The 15,087-nt window shown below is 40.9% G+C and overlaps 2 protein-coding genes across 2 annotated transcripts in view; both read right to left on the bottom strand.

The window, feature by feature from the left end:
- The window catches only part of gnb5a (guanine nucleotide binding protein (G protein), beta 5a), a 5,101-nt gene extending 1,489 nt beyond the window's left edge, over nt 1-3,612 (bottom strand). The window contains exons 1-9 of the mRNA XM_035665001.1: nt 3,383-3,612; nt 2,693-2,829; nt 2,557-2,598; nt 1,772-1,848; nt 1,537-1,669; nt 1,054-1,197; nt 857-948; nt 473-521; nt 288-384 (exon numbers count right to left, since the gene is read on the bottom strand). Of these exons, the coding sequence (XP_035520894.1) occupies nt 288-384; nt 473-521; nt 857-948; nt 1,054-1,197; nt 1,537-1,669; nt 1,772-1,848; nt 2,557-2,598; nt 2,693-2,829; nt 3,383-3,518 (907 nt within the window). The 5' untranslated portion in view covers nt 3,519-3,612. The remainder of the gene's footprint in view (nt 1-287; nt 385-472; nt 522-856; nt 949-1,053; nt 1,198-1,536; nt 1,670-1,771; nt 1,849-2,556; nt 2,599-2,692; nt 2,830-3,382) is intronic.
- Nucleotides 3,613-4,255: 643 nt separating this feature from the next.
- myo5c (myosin VC) lies at nt 4,256-14,715 on the bottom strand. The gene is made up of 40 exons (XM_035664968.1): nt 14,590-14,715; nt 14,165-14,275; nt 13,889-14,060; nt 13,643-13,787; nt 13,403-13,559; nt 13,133-13,276; nt 12,977-13,058; nt 12,712-12,819; nt 12,515-12,621; nt 12,142-12,407; nt 11,969-12,050; nt 11,718-11,858; nt 11,501-11,623; nt 11,313-11,396; nt 11,007-11,138; nt 10,767-10,864; nt 10,599-10,685; nt 10,392-10,503; nt 10,088-10,299; nt 9,825-9,990; nt 9,575-9,721; nt 9,335-9,499; nt 8,923-9,016; nt 8,780-8,843; nt 8,386-8,660; nt 8,243-8,306; nt 8,067-8,147; nt 7,798-7,978; nt 7,606-7,699; nt 7,436-7,499; nt 7,189-7,357; nt 6,989-7,073; nt 6,812-6,910; nt 6,563-6,717; nt 6,208-6,297; nt 5,964-6,114; nt 5,580-5,865; nt 4,854-5,028; nt 4,675-4,755; nt 4,256-4,567 (listed from the first exon to the last, which is right to left on the bottom strand). Exons 1-40 carry the CDS (start codon nt 14,620-14,622, stop codon nt 4,415-4,417), a joined length of 5,235 nt encoding a protein of 1,744 aa, XP_035520861.1. The 5' UTR covers nt 14,623-14,715; the 3' UTR covers nt 4,256-4,414.
- Nucleotides 14,716-15,087: the final 372 nt, after the last annotated feature.

The raw sequence follows: 15,087 nt of genomic DNA, 5'->3' as shown, positions 1-15,087 counted from the left end.
GTTCCTCTGGCTTCTCCTAGTGCTACTAATGGCATTTGAAAGAATCCACAAGGTTTGCGGGACTCAATAATCAACTATCTTTAAGCCAGCAACCCAAAGTGTCAGCATTTGACAACCTGGAAACAATCAATAATCAACTAAATGCCAAATGCCATTAGGAGCACTAGAACTACTGTCAGGATATAGTGAACGTTTCAGCAAATATGACAATAAATGTTTTATAAAAGTGACCTACTGGAGCTTTAACTGTAATGATAAACAATACTGACAAAGTATATATTTCTTACCGCTGAGAGAGAAATCAACACTGGAGACCCCAAATATGATGCTGTCTTTGGAATAAATGGCCACTTCTCTGTCTGCCCTTAAGTCGTACAGGCGGCACTGTAACAAAGGTCAGTGTTTGAATTTTAAAGAACATTTTCGATATGTTTCTAGTTACACTTCGAGTGGTAAATATCAGATTACATACTGTAGCATCGTCTGATCCAGATGCAAATGCATCTCCGCTGGGATAGTATCTATTAAAAAGAAAGAAAGCCACAGTGAGGAACAGATTACTCTCTTAAAGCCCCGATGTGAAACATTTGAATATATCTGACATTTAGTAATTCCCAGCGGTAATATGAAAAAGACCTGGTGCAGAGAACAAATAGTCTAAAAGCCACACAGACAGTTTTCATCAATTCTAAACTGGATTATTTATTTTTTCTTCCAACAACAACAGAATCATTTGAAAGATTAAATATTTTATACATAGAGGATTTAAAATAGTTTTTTTATATCACAATAATAAAAAAATGTGTTTATCTTTATAAACAACTCAAAGCTGACAGAGACATTTCAAATCACTTACCGGACACTGTTTATGTCTGATTCATGAGTTTCAAAGGACTGAATACACTGTCCTGAACGCATGTCCCACACATTGGCCTTCTTATCACAGCCCTGCAATAACACAGAATAATGCAGAATATCACAAAATATCTAAGATAATTTAGTTTAAATAGTCACAAGCTCTAGTGAAAGTGGTGAAGGAAGAGGTGTCCTCACCCCTGAAACAAACGTGTTTCCAGTCTCGGAGGGGGCCAGGTCCAGACAGAGCACGTCTGCTGCATGTCCATGGAAACTCTGCAACAGCTGCCCACTCTCAACATCCCATAATGCACACGTCCCATCCCCGCTGGACGTCAGGATCTTTAACACAAGCAGGCAATGAGGGAGGAAGAGTAATGGCTGTTCTGAAGTTCGGGCTATAAATGGATTGTCTTTGCTGTGTGAAACATCACGTGAGCAGGATATCAAACCAGAAGCAACTAGCTGCCGTGAATTATTAACAAAGTGCGGAAGCTCTTTTCACTGGAATATGGACGGCAGTGATTTCTGATTAATAATGAGAGAGAAATAGTGACGACTAGAAAAGCAGCCCTGTTTGCAGGAACCTTAAGTGTAGTACTAGCTCTAGCTCATTTTACTCTGCGGCTTTTGTTTTTTTTGGTTGGGGATTTTTTTGCGTGTTGTGGTGAATTTTCTTACCTGCATATCTGAGTTGGTGAAGCTACAGGCAGACAGGTAGTTTGTGTGCATGGCCACTGACTTCTTCTTTGCAGCCAAGTTCTCATTCTTGTCCAGAGACAGAGGATACACTGAGCATTTATTGTCCAGGCCTCTGTGATAGAAAATAACCCAGGTTTACTAAATAAAAAAGAGACAAAAACCAAGCAGACGACACACGCTGCATTGGGATCGTCACGGGTAGCAAAACACTCACCCACAAGCTACAGCACAGCCGGAGGGGGCGTAGGCGCAGGCCATCACCCAGGTGCACGGCATTGTCACAGCATGCTCCTAATAAACATCAAAAGGCAAAGCTGCATGAGCCGCACTGGGACACTGAGATGAATCAAATTCATTAGGCATAATTACACATTAGTGCTGTTACAGTTTGTTTAAAAAAATCTATTTATAAAACATTCTTGTGGCCAATGATCAACTCTGATAGCAGTTGCTGGTGTCCCTTCCCCTCCATCCTCGACATAAAAGTGTGCCTTATCTTTTATGCCTCATAGATTTGATTTTCTACATGATATTGGGGAAAGTAATATTCTCAATTAGAGTTTTAACAGATGTTTTTGTCTAACACTATCTTCCAGTTACTAATGATATATAAACCTCCTGTTAAGCTACACACATCATTATTTTCAGGTCTTAAGATAAATCTCCATTACACAAAATATTTTTCTCACTTCTTTGTTTGTGCTTTTATCTTGGGAAATACCAATTACTAAATACTAATTATTATGCTTTCAGAGCCAATAAAATCCTTCAAATAAAACAATCTGAGAAGGAAAATCCCTCCTTCACAAGCCAAATAGGTCGGGGACTCTCTATAGACCAAGTTCAGAGGGTTGGTTTAGTGTAAGGGAGCATTATTGATGGTTTGTAACAAGCTTGTGGTAAGAAAATGTGAAAGTGTTTTTAAGAAATCTCAGTATTTTACTTAAATGGTCTTTCATTCTGTAATAAAATAGTTGCACACTGAAAAAAAAGAGTTACCTTGTTGGTAGTGAAAGCGTCCCATACAATCACTTTTCCATCCTGCATCAAGAGATCAGACATTAGCACAACATAAAACAAACGTGTTTACTATAAACTCTCTAAAATCAGAGCAGATAAACAGAGAGTGTGTGACCTGTGAGGAGCTGACGATCCTCCTCTTGTCCTTACACCAGTCCATACACAGAACTTTGTTGCCGTGTCCCTTCAGAGTTCTCCGGGTCTTCATTACAAACTGACCCAGCCCCTCCACCTTTTCTGCCACCTGATGTACTGTACACACACACACACATTGTACATTACATTAAACCCTCTACTGCATACACCCTTGATTATTCCCATCAGCAATAATGATTAAACTACAGTCGGCCTATGTTAAACAGAGGAATATATTGTATTAATCTTTAATTATTCCCTCTTCTTGTAGCTCCTGTGAACATCTCATAAAACATTTACCACAAAAAGCCTGTTTCCCCACATTTTGTTTAACATCTCAGCAGCTACTGTTAAGGTTATTGCCGAGACACGATTGGACAAAAACCACTACATGGAAAGAATTCAGATGAAAGCACTGGGCTGTAAAATGGGGAGGCAAACAAACAGCCTGCTTTTAAGTCGCCTGTCAAATCAGAGGTAACGTCAGGTCAATAATCCGCGGCGACGAATCCGCATCCCTGTAAAACTGCCATCATCTGACCTCCCGCTAAAATACATCCACATATACATCTATATCTATATATATAGTGAGATATTTGCGGTGATTTGTCCAGTCACACTGTGAACGAAGAGGTGAATCGAGGCCTCTCCGTTATTTTCCAGCACTCACGCTCGACATCGTGCAGCTTCGCTCTCTCCTCCTCCAGCTTCGTCTTCAGCGTCTCCGACTCCGTTTTGAGATGGGCCAGAGTCTCGGTCAGCTGTACCTCCTGTGTCGCCATTTCAGGGATAAGAGGGGATCTCATAGGCCTATATTTCCTCAGTGCAGTCAGCGATCGGCAGCGAAAAGGCTTAAAGCAGAGCTAACAGCTGATGCTGCTGTCATGACGTCAGAGGGAGAAGATGCTCCTCCAGTTTCCAGAGGAGGAGGAAGAGGAGGAGGAGGAGGAGGAGGAGGGTCCTGTATCCCGGTGATGCTGCTGCTCCGCACGGGTTGCATCCTCAGCAGCAACACGGCCTCACAACTCCACAGCTAAATAATGAGTTCAAATACCGCCGACATGGAAAAAATAACACTGTGCTGTGGAAGCAGCAGATAAATATGCAGTCGGTTTATTTCAATGCAATCAATTATTAGGCAGTTGTATCACAATAAATAGCTGCTTCTGGAAACCTATAATTAAAGAAATATATAAAAACAATTATATGATCCTCTGTTTTGAGTGAATGATTTAAAATAATGAGTTTTATTGATTCCACTTTCACATCTTAACACTGCGGTAATGTGACTGCCTTTAAGTCAGCTAAATTAAAAAGCAAAGACAATTTCTTCCCGACCAGACCAAGATTTTGAAACACATTAAATTTAGGGCTTCTGTCTTTAGATAAATGATATTCAGTTTACAATAATATAAAGGCAGCACCCTGGAAAACTTGGATCTTTTGTGGATTAATTAATACATTAATTGATTGGTTACAGCTCTAATAAAATTAAACAATATTTGAAGAAATAAAACACAACAATCCAAGCAATCATCAACATTTTAATGGCCACATCCATGAATTTTAAATATCTGGTGTACATTGTTTATTAAAAGTGTTTTACATAGTTATATATACAGAAAAAGATATAGATACAGCTAAAGGCCACTTGACTGTTGAATAAGTCATGAGGAGGAGAAAGGTCAAAGGCTGGCTGGTGTCAGATCCTGGTTAGGAAACCCAGATGAAGGCTGCTCGGGACCTGCAGCAGCTCCAGAGCCTGTGTGGACGAGCAGAAAGGAAACGTGACCTGGAAACGATAATCTGAGTCCAGCATCAGCTGCGTGGACCCTTCGCGATCTTGTAGTAATGACTGCAACAAGAGGCAGATTGACAGATTTAGTGAGGTGGATGAGTAAGTATGGCAGGTGAACAAACATTTCAACACATTAAAATCTGAAAATGAACAAAAGAGCTCACCTGAACTTTGCGGACAAATGACGACGTCACCCTTTTCTCAAAATCGTCAATGGGTGTGTAGGAATTCAAAATCTTGACGATCTAAAAATTTCATTGAGAGGTTTCAATGTGAAACTGGATTTTAATATCAAAATATCAAAAATACTGCATGCGTGGCTTGAATAGTAAAATAAAAGTACCTGAACAGAGTTGAGTTCAGTGCATTTTTCAGTGATCTCCTTGGCGTCGTCGTCAGTGGACTTGTTGACTTGCAGCAGCCAGGCGGCCTGAGACAGCGGCTTCAAAGTGTCTATAGCATTAGAGCTCTGCAGCTCCTTCTCCTTCAGCCATTCCTCCAGGTAACTGATGTTGCACCTAAACAAACAAAAAGGCTATCAACTCATTTTTGTCTGCAAAAACTACTCATAAACAACAAAAGACCCAGAGGTGGGAATACTTTGTTACTATACTTAAGTTGTTTTGGGTATCTGTACTTTAGTAGAACTTAATACTATTACTCCTCCTACATTCCTACATTTGTACACAAATATTTGTACTTTCTACTCCTTATATATTCAAATCAGGCTCATAACTGTAGTTTTAATGCGTTTGAGGAGAATTGTGGCTTATTATTATTATTATTTAGCAACACATCAGGACCGGTGCATATCACACATGACAGACATAACTTGACAAAAACACTGAAAACTACGTAAAAGACAACGTAACAAGAAAAGAAAAGGAGAGTCGACCCGGTTTGAAGTTTGAGCTTTGCACAGAAACAGCCGGTAGAAATGTCCTTCAGAAAAACCAAGAAAGTACATTTATATTTTGAGTACATTTCAGAGCCTCTACTTTTTCACTTTTACTTGAGTAAAGAAGTTAAATCAGTACTTCTACTTTACTTTCTCCACCTCTGCACAGACCTGATTTGCATCCCTTTCCTGCAGGAACACATGTCTTTGCGGAGCATGATGTTGTTGAGGGTGGTCGCACCGACGAGGAAGAACAGTTGCTTGACAGCCTGTTTGATGAGGCCCTGCTCCATGCCGTGCTGGCTCATGGTGGAGTGGAAGCCGTTGAGCTGCTGAATGATGGAGGAGATGGTGTATGTCTCTGAGTCCTCGTAGATGCTGTTGGAGCGCTTCCTGAAGCCCGTCGGCTTCATACTAGAAATCCCCTGCAAACTCTCGTGCTCCAACATACCCGGAACTGTCGAACAAGAAAGTAAAGCAGGACATTTAAGGTTGTTTATAAAGGTTGAACAGTATCAAAATCTGCATTTGATAAGGATGAACTCTGTAAAATACCAATAGCAGGAGTGAGGCTCTTTTCCATGACCGTGATGAACTGATGGTAGATGTGGATGGCCAGGTCGCTGAGAATTTGTCTGTGTTCTGACAAATCAAAATTGTGCAAGCAGTTCTTCTTCTGGCGAGCAGTATTTTGTTTCATGAACTCCTTTTGTGAAGAGAAAGCAAAAAGAGAGAGAGAATGTCAAAATAGGCCTGACACTGTATATGACATTATAGACCCCATACAGTAAATACAGACCTCCTCCCCGCTGTACTGCTTCAGACAGTTGAGGAGCTGATACGTGTTTGAGAGCCAGAACGACAGCAACTCAAAGTCTTTGTGGTGACCCTGAAAGGAAAAAATATGTCAGTTGCATTTGCTTTCATTTATTTTCAGCAAGAGATTGATATTTTTTGCCTTTTGATGGCTGTTTATCTTTTTCAGATCATCAATGTCACAAACCGAAATAATTAAAGTAAACTACACTGCTGCCAAAACACTAGCGACCTAATCTTAGATATGGTTATGAATAATGGCTTTTGGAGTATATCTATTATTTATTTAGCAAATCTACAGCAGAGATAAAGGTTAATAGACTGAGAATTAACCTCACCATGATGACTTTTTTGATAGCGCCAATGGTCGCATTCATCAGAGACTTGAGCTTGGCTTCATCGTTCAGATAGTCAGCGTGGCGGACGCACATGAAGAGGATGTATGCTGGCAGACCGGGGATCATATTGACCACCACACCTTTGGTCTTCAGCTCTGTGAGAAGAATGTAGCATCATTTAGTTAACTAGTTCACAGGTTTAATGTGACATATCAGCTAAAGCTTAGAAATAACGCAGAGGACAAATACCCAGAATGATGTTTTGAATGAGCTTGGGTTCATCCTCTCTCTTGTACTCCAACATGCCGAGGTAGTCTTTGGGAATGGTAGGCGTAGACGTTTGCTTTGCTGTGTAAGAAACATTAAAGTGATGATCATGGAGAAATTAGATTTACTACGAGTCAGATGTACAAGTCACAGCTCTACCTTTCTGTGACGTCTCCAGGCTCTTTATTTGAATCTGGAGTTTCTTTATTAATCTGTCTCTTTGGTCCAGCTGCTCTTCAAAGTCCTGAAAGAAAAGAAGATTGAAGATAGATAGAAGATAGAATTTCTTTCATGCAGATAAGACATGCATTCACACACTCATACTCTAACCCTTCATTTATACACACACACACACACACCATATTCTCAGCGGTTAACAGTGAAGTCTCCTGTCTCAGTTTGCTCTTGGACTCGCTCTCCATCAGCAGCTGTCTTTTCAAGTGATTGTTCTCCTCTTCCAGATCCTCTACTTGGGAATGAAGCTCCCTCTTCAACTCCTCCAGCTCTTCAGCTTTCTCCTCAAAGTGTCTAAAAAAGCAGCAGAAATCAGGACGACTGAGATATGATCAACACTTCTTAAATCAAGAAACTCACTCCAGTTTTTACCTGCGTTGTGAGCTCTCTTCTTTAATCTTCCTTTGAAGAACATTAGTGATCTCCTCAGATTTTTCTTTCAGATGACATGGACAAGAAAATAAACAGAAGAAGTAAAATACTGATCTGCAAAAAAAGGGCTTCATGGTGACATAATTGGAAAAACAAATAGTCACATTTACCTTCTAGTTCTCTGCTCTTCTCCTCTACACGAGCCTCTAATTCTTGTTTTTGTCTCTGCAGCTCTGAAACCTGCTGTTTCAGCTCCGGTATAAACTGTGCATCACATCAAACAAGGGAAAGCAAAAATGACGATATGTTCTGCAACTCAACAATCGTGAGACATTAAATATGGGATAAGGAATCCAACGCACTGAGTTCTCACTGCTGAGCCTGGACACCTCTTGGCGAATATTCTCGTTGACGTTACTTTTCTCCTGGAACAGGTTTTGCAACTTGCTGTTCTCATTTTGAAGGTGGTCCACTTTCAATTTCAAGCCCTCCACTTGGCTCTCATAGCTTTCCTTCTGCTCCCTCTGGTGGTTTTCCATTATTCTGCCATCAAAGGTGCAAACAGAGGTTTGTCACACAGGTACAATAAATGAAATGAACGGACTGCTTTGGTTGTCAGTAAAAACAAAACCTGGTAGCTTTCTGCAGGCCATCAAATGCTTTCAGCAAATCTTCCATTTCATAGATCTTCTCAGAGTTGTCTGGAGCTAGCCTTCAGAGAAACAATGTGTGAGATTAAATGCCTAAAGAGATGAGAGACAGAACAACTACAGGAGAAAAAGTGAAAAGGTAAAATATTTGGATTACCCCAAAAGAACCTCCTCTTCAACAACACCACCAAGAAGTTGTCTTGTAATATCATTTATTTTGGCTGCGGAAAAATATCATCAGCGAAATACTGTCTTTGTTTATGTTTAATCATTTTTTTAAACTAAAGTAAAAGTCTGTACCTCTTGCTTGTTCTGACTGTTGCTTAATCTTTCGGTCCATGTTATTTCTCTGATTTTGTAGGTTGTTGAGATCTCTGCGTAGCTCGGGAATGGACTTAACGTGTTTGGTGAGCTGGATGATCTGTTCCTGCAGGTCAGAGTTCACCTGGCACCCCTCCTCTATCTTTCTCTGCAGACTGACTCTCTCTTCCTTCAATCTCTTTATCTCCTCTTTCAGAATTTCCACCTCCTTCTCATGGTCCTGTCTCTGGATCTCAATGTTGTTCTCTGCAATTCTGATCCAAGGATAATCTCATCAAGTTAAAAACAAACTAAAAGCCAAAATTTGCTTTGGCTGAAACTAATATTTGCTCCATGTTGTAGATTTGGCACATTGCACATTTTTATTACTTACTTCCGAAGCCTTGCTTCATGTTCTTTCTCTTCAAGAAAATTCCTCTTTATTTGATCAAAGCTCTCTGTAAGTATAAAACTGGTCACACATTTGGTACAAATTACAATGAGAGTAGCATACATAATAATCTTGACTCCTATTACCTTTGGCCTCTTTGGTGGAAGCTTCAAACCTTTTCTCCAAGTTCTGTTTTTCAAGGTTTAGTGCATCTTTTTCCTTTTGAAGCTGTGCAATTGTCTGGAGCAAGAATACAGTTTGTTTTTAGGACTCAAAAGTCGGCTTCATAAGCAAACAAAGAGCTGCTAAGACAAACAAATGTATTAACGGTGTAGTATGTAGGATTAAGTGGCATGTAGAGGTGTCTAGGCCTTATCTACAGCCAGTGTTTGGTTTGTCCGTTATGGGATACTACTAGAAACATAGTGGTTCAACACGTCTTTGATTATAAACTAATGAAAACATACCTATGAATATTATATTCTATTTGTGCCAATAGATCCTCCTAAATGTTACACACTGGACCTTTAAATTTTAAGCATTAACTTTAAGACTGACCAGACCAGCATCTTCTTTCGCCTTCTTCTCTCTTGCCTCCAGAGAAGCCTTCTGGTTGGTTGATTTTTCCAGCTGTGCCTCCAGACCCTGAAGCCTGTCCACAGTTTGAGCATGGGAGTTGGCCACACTGGTCAGTCTTTCCATCAATCCACGGTTCTCTTTGTTCTGTGAGGATATAGAAATTCAGTTACATCCTCTTCATAAAAGCTGCAGCTGAAGTAACTTTGTAAGCATCTTTACCTGCTCTTCAATCTTCTTTCTGAGCTGCTGCACCCTGTAGGAGAGCTGAACATTAAGGACCAGCCGACGCATGGTCTGAAAACGCCGCCGTGCCAGCCATGCTCTGGCATACTTCTGTAAAACCAGGGCTTTTTGCTCCTTCATCAGCTGAGAATTAACAAAGAAATAGCAGGGCATGAATCACATGTAGTTAAAGTTTGATCATACTAAATGATAAAAATAATGAATTAATGATTCTTCAGTTACAGACCTTCTTGTACCGTTTACGAGCCATCCAGCCACGTGTGAAGGCCTGGATGGTGATGGAGGCCAGACGGACTACGTGATAGATCTGTCTCATGCGATAACCTCTCCAGTATCTCTGAATCACCACTGTTGCCCAGCCCTGCTTCAGTGTCGCAGCACTCACTGTTTTACTGCAGGTTAACAAACAAAGCAAGTCAGAACCCTAACAGAAAACAACAGAGGATGCAGAACAACAGAACTGTGAAGTGTGACGTGAACGCCTCTAACCGGATTGTCCTCTTTCCGCGGATGTAATCTTGGAGGATGATGGCTGCCTCTCTCATGCGCAGGTACTTCCTCCTCTGGCTCCAACCGCGAACGTGTTTCTGGATGGTCACGCAGGCTCCTCTCAGTCGGTCCAAGCGCAGCTTCTCGAGGTAAGCTACCTGACCAGCTCGGAAGAAGATCTTTGTCCGACCAAACTTGTACTGGTTGGGGTCCTAGATGTGATGTCATGAGGCCGAAGTGATACACAACCATGCAGTGCACAATAATAATGTATGACAATGTTTTATTTAAAGGCACAACTAACCTGGATCAACCTCTGCAGCACGTTTTTGCAGGTCTGTTTCTTGTCATTGAGGTCCCCCTCCTGATGTGACATTAGGATACTGTATCGGCTGTAAAACTCAATGTATGTCCACCTGCATACAAAAATGTGTTTGGCATTATAACATGATCATACGGAGATGAGAATTGGGTAATCTGGCTAATACAGAATCTAGTAATAGAGAATCACCTGGAGGGATAGCTCTGTGCACTGATACGAATAGTTTCAAGGACTCCACAGGCTCGCAGCTGCTGCACCACCCTCCTGGAGTCATATCTCAAAAACAGGCAAACACTCACTTAAACCAAAAACCAGGTGAACACAGAGTGAATCAAACACAGTTTCACCAGTACTCACTCAAAGGGGAGCTTTTCATCGTTGGGCTTAATGCAGCGCACATAGTGAGGGGTGGTAGCATTCAGTGTTTCCATCAGTAAAGATAGGGAGCTGCGGAACTACATTCAACCATAAAGGTTAAACTCAGTTTTATTCTATATACATATATACTGGTAAATGCAGAATATTACGGATAATATGGGTGTCAATGAGGGAGTTAAATCCCCTGTGAGCAGTGACATTTGGGTAAACATTTTCTACCTTATCTCCCACTGAGGTTCTCAGCTGTTTATTGGCTGGTTTCACTCCAGGTCTGGCGGGCCTCACTTTGACACCTTTACTGTTCATAGTGCTTCGCTCCTCCTCTTGGAAAAAGTTGGCCAGAAAAGCAAACTGATAACAGTTGCAAGGAGGAGAAATGTGTTAAAATGATTAAAAAAAAAAACACAATGCTGCAGGGTTGGCTTTAGTGATTACGACACTTTGACTTTTTAACTTTGTTACATTTTTACCCACTTTGATATATTAAAAAATGTAAAGGCAAAAAAAAATAGGGCAACTGATTACCTTACTGACTCTCATAATGTCAACCAGTTCTTCATAGAGAGTGTCTCTGTTTTTTTCAAGGAAACCTCTGCATTGATACTCCACCTGTTAATAGAAAAATAGTTCATAATATGTCAGTAATCCAAAAGCATTAATAGTTAATAATAGTAGGAGTCGTTTGTGTGTTTCTAAGGGTTACCAGACTGCACCTTGTCTGCAAAGTGTTGAATCACGAATGCCTCGTTTGATAACCTGGGCTTCTCAAACAGAGGATTGGCATCTAGGTAGTTGAATAGCTTTTGCAGCCAGCTTTGATCAGTGCCCTGAGGAAACTGTAATGTAAAGTAAGTAAAAATACATTATGTATGGGATATATATATGGGAAAATGTTAATTGTACAAGTTCACATCATGTCCATTCAGTTACCAAACATTCTTCATCAAGCAAGTCAAGGATCCCCATCTTAGCCTCAATCAGGTCAATGACCGGCTGATTGTCATAGAAATCTATCAGCGTCCATGGGATGTCCTCTTTCATGTACTCCTCTTGCTCCAGCTTGAACACATGCTGATTGAAAATAAGAAAGACAACAGAATAACCCTCTGAGTTGATGATGGTCTGCCTGAAGTGTTTCGCAATGATTTGGGTGACGCATGATGCATGACGGTGATGCATACCAAATTAAACTGCTGCTGAAGCTTTTCATTTGCGTAGTTGATACAAAACTGTTCAAAGCTGTTGATGTCAAACGTTTCAAAGCTGAGGATAAAGGACATCAAATTAAAAATGGCAGCTGAAAATATCTGCATTATCAAGCAGCTGAAGAACAAAAGTGTTGTATCTGAATTACCCATAAATGTCCAGAACACCTATGAAAGCGTGTTGCTTTCCTGGAACCTGCAGTGCTTTGTTTATCCTGTTAATAATACAGTCAAACAGGTGGGCATAGATCTGCTTGGCGAGGGCATCTCTGGCATTAACTGCCCGCTTCTTGGGCACCGGCTTCACCACCGTCTCAGCCACCATAACGATCCTCCGATGGCACAGCCAACGCACCAACCCCTCTGCGCTCACACCCAGCAACTCACAGAAGACTACCAGGTGGGGATCACTGGGCTGGAGGATACGCAAATTAAGTTTTGTACTGGTTAACCAGGTTAATGTTTTCACATCTAACCTTGGAAACAAAAAAGCTATTTTGGGCTTGGAGAGTTTAAACTCACAGGAATTGATGATTTGTCTCCTCCAGAGTTTCTGATTTCCACATTTCCCAGATGCAGAATAGCTGCCAAAACTCTGAACACATCTGACTGAAAGTCGTCCTCCAGCCCTGGAGAAGAAGAGAGAGCAAGGTAAAGCTGACATAAAAAGTTTAAACCCTAAAAGGAGGTTAGAGTGTCACAACCGAGATGGTTATTACCCAGCAGTGAGAAGGTCCGTCGAGTCTCCTCCAAGTCTTTCTTGTCATCTATACCTTCAATAGTGATCTCACCGTTCGTGCAAGTGTACCGAAACTTATCAGCACTCACTTCAGATGAAAGGAATATATAATTAGGCACACTTTCAATAAAATAATCCTACAATGAATAAATGTATGATAAAGACTTAGGTGGACGTTCTAGGTGAATCAGATCAACCACAACAGCAGTGACTGTGCAGAATAAACCCTCATTACAAACACTCACACAGTCTTAGATACTTGAACTCGGGCAGGTGAGCACAGGAACACATCTGGTAGAATATGTGATAGTTTCGCTCGTTGTCCGCCTGAATAAAACAAGAATATCATTATTATGGATCAGACAAAGAGTCTTGGATATCTGAGACATCACATATACTACCTGAAAGACGACTCTGGATTTCTCTAAGAGATAGGTCCTCATGTTTGCTCCGATGATCCGGTACCTCTTGTCAAAGCTGATCTCTGTGTACTTCCCAAAACGGCTGCTGTTGTCGTTCCTGGTGGTCTTTGCATTTCCTATTGCCTGAGAGAAAATCACCTCAGGTCATCGGGTTTCTTTTTAAGTTAGCACAGAGATACAGGACGTCTTGAATTAAGTTTAACATCTTGTCAGAGAATAGCGATGTGTTGCCTTGTGTGCAGGTCGTACCTCCGTTATTGGATTGGACGCCAGGACTTTGTCTTCAACTCGAGTCTTACTTCCAGATTTGCTTACAACAGCAAAGTACCTCATTGCGTATCGAGCAGACACGGTTTTACCGGCTCCAGATTCCCCACTGACGATGATAGACTGGTTCTTGTGGTTTCTAAAGATAAAAAAGGGGGTAAATACACAGTTAAAACCAGCCTGTTTATTTTGCTTTATGTGATTATTTCAGCTTTTATTTACCTGGCCATCTGTTTGTAAGCCTCCTCTGCCACTGCAAATATATGAGGGTCCATGTCACCCATGTTCTGGCCAGAGTAGGCATGAATGATTGCATCTCCATAGATATGAAGCTGTTTGTATGGATTTACAGCCACCAGTATGATACCTGAAAATGAGGAAACAGCGCAGGCTGAGCCGACAGCACAAACTGCAGACAACCAACACCTCTGTGCTTAACTATAGTTTACAGCCAAACATTTGTTGTACCACAGTAGGTATAGATGATCCTGGACTCCACAAATCGCACTTTGAGATTGTGCAGGACGGCCGGTTCGTGCAGGTAGCTGAGAGCCGTGAGGTCGTTCTCCCCCACCAAGATGTCTGGGTTGCGAAGAGGAGGCAGTTGTGGTTTTGCCGGATCAACGGGGAAATAGTTCTCCTGCACAGTCACAGGTTATGAAAAAGAGTCAGCTGGTGCTTCCCACCATCATAAACCCACTGCGGTTGCATGTGAAGGTTTTTATTAGTTCACATTGTACTTACAGTGCCATCTTCAAGAAGCAGTTCAAGAACATTGTCCCCAAAATGAAAGTCTCTCATAATCTCGGCTGATTTCCACACATGTTCTGCATCTGGTATCCAAACCCTGTTGTACTGAGGGAGAAGACAGCAATTAGCAGCAGAAAATTATTAATGCTAGAGCATATAACACTGTAAATGTAATGTAATGTGTGAACATTTACTTAATAAACTATGAGGATCAGGTTATTATAGTTCATATCTCTACTAACAAGTCGTACAGAAGTTGACTAAGAGTAAACAGCTGCGCATTTAGACTTTACATTCCAGCCTCCTCTACATCCCTGCAACTTCCCTGAGCCCTGACAAAGTTTCCATATGTCTCTGGAAAACCACATGAAAGTAGAATAATCGCTATTGTAATAAAAAACAAGGAACGTTTCTCTTACCTCGGTATACAGTTCCAACAAAGCCATGTTCATGCATTGTTGTTTCAACTTCTCTTGAGAGTATATTTGTCTATCACCTGTTGTATCACTGTACTTTCCAGGTTGCCAACGAATTTCCTCCCTGCGCCTCACAACTATGCCACAGTCAGCTTAGACAACATCACATCGCTTTTCCGGTTGTCAATTTTCAAAATAGTACTCAATTCAATTCAAAATCTTTCCTTGAAATTTACTTATACCAATGTTTCACTACAGATGTCAACCCAAGTGTCTATCTATCTCAATTTACATATTCAATGGTCAGACTCATATTTAAAGCTCTTATATTGAGATATATTTTATATATATTTTTGATCTGTAAAATCTAAGGGGGTGTGAGGGGTCACAAGAAGATAAAAGGGACTTGAAAGTAGAAAAATAAATATTTTGTAACTTTTGTGTCTTGTGAGATATTAGATATTGTCACAACTCTTCAGACCCTTCAAATTAAGCAATCCT

This window comes from Morone saxatilis, unplaced genomic scaffold, assembly GCF_004916995.1.
Source record: "Morone saxatilis isolate NCDOM2014 unplaced genomic scaffold, NCSU_SB_2.0 Contig2, whole genome shotgun sequence".
NCBI lineage: Eukaryota > Metazoa > Chordata > Actinopteri > Moronidae > Morone > Morone saxatilis.
Note: the sequence above shows the minus strand (reverse complement) of the source record. Positions and strands in the feature narration are given on the sequence as shown.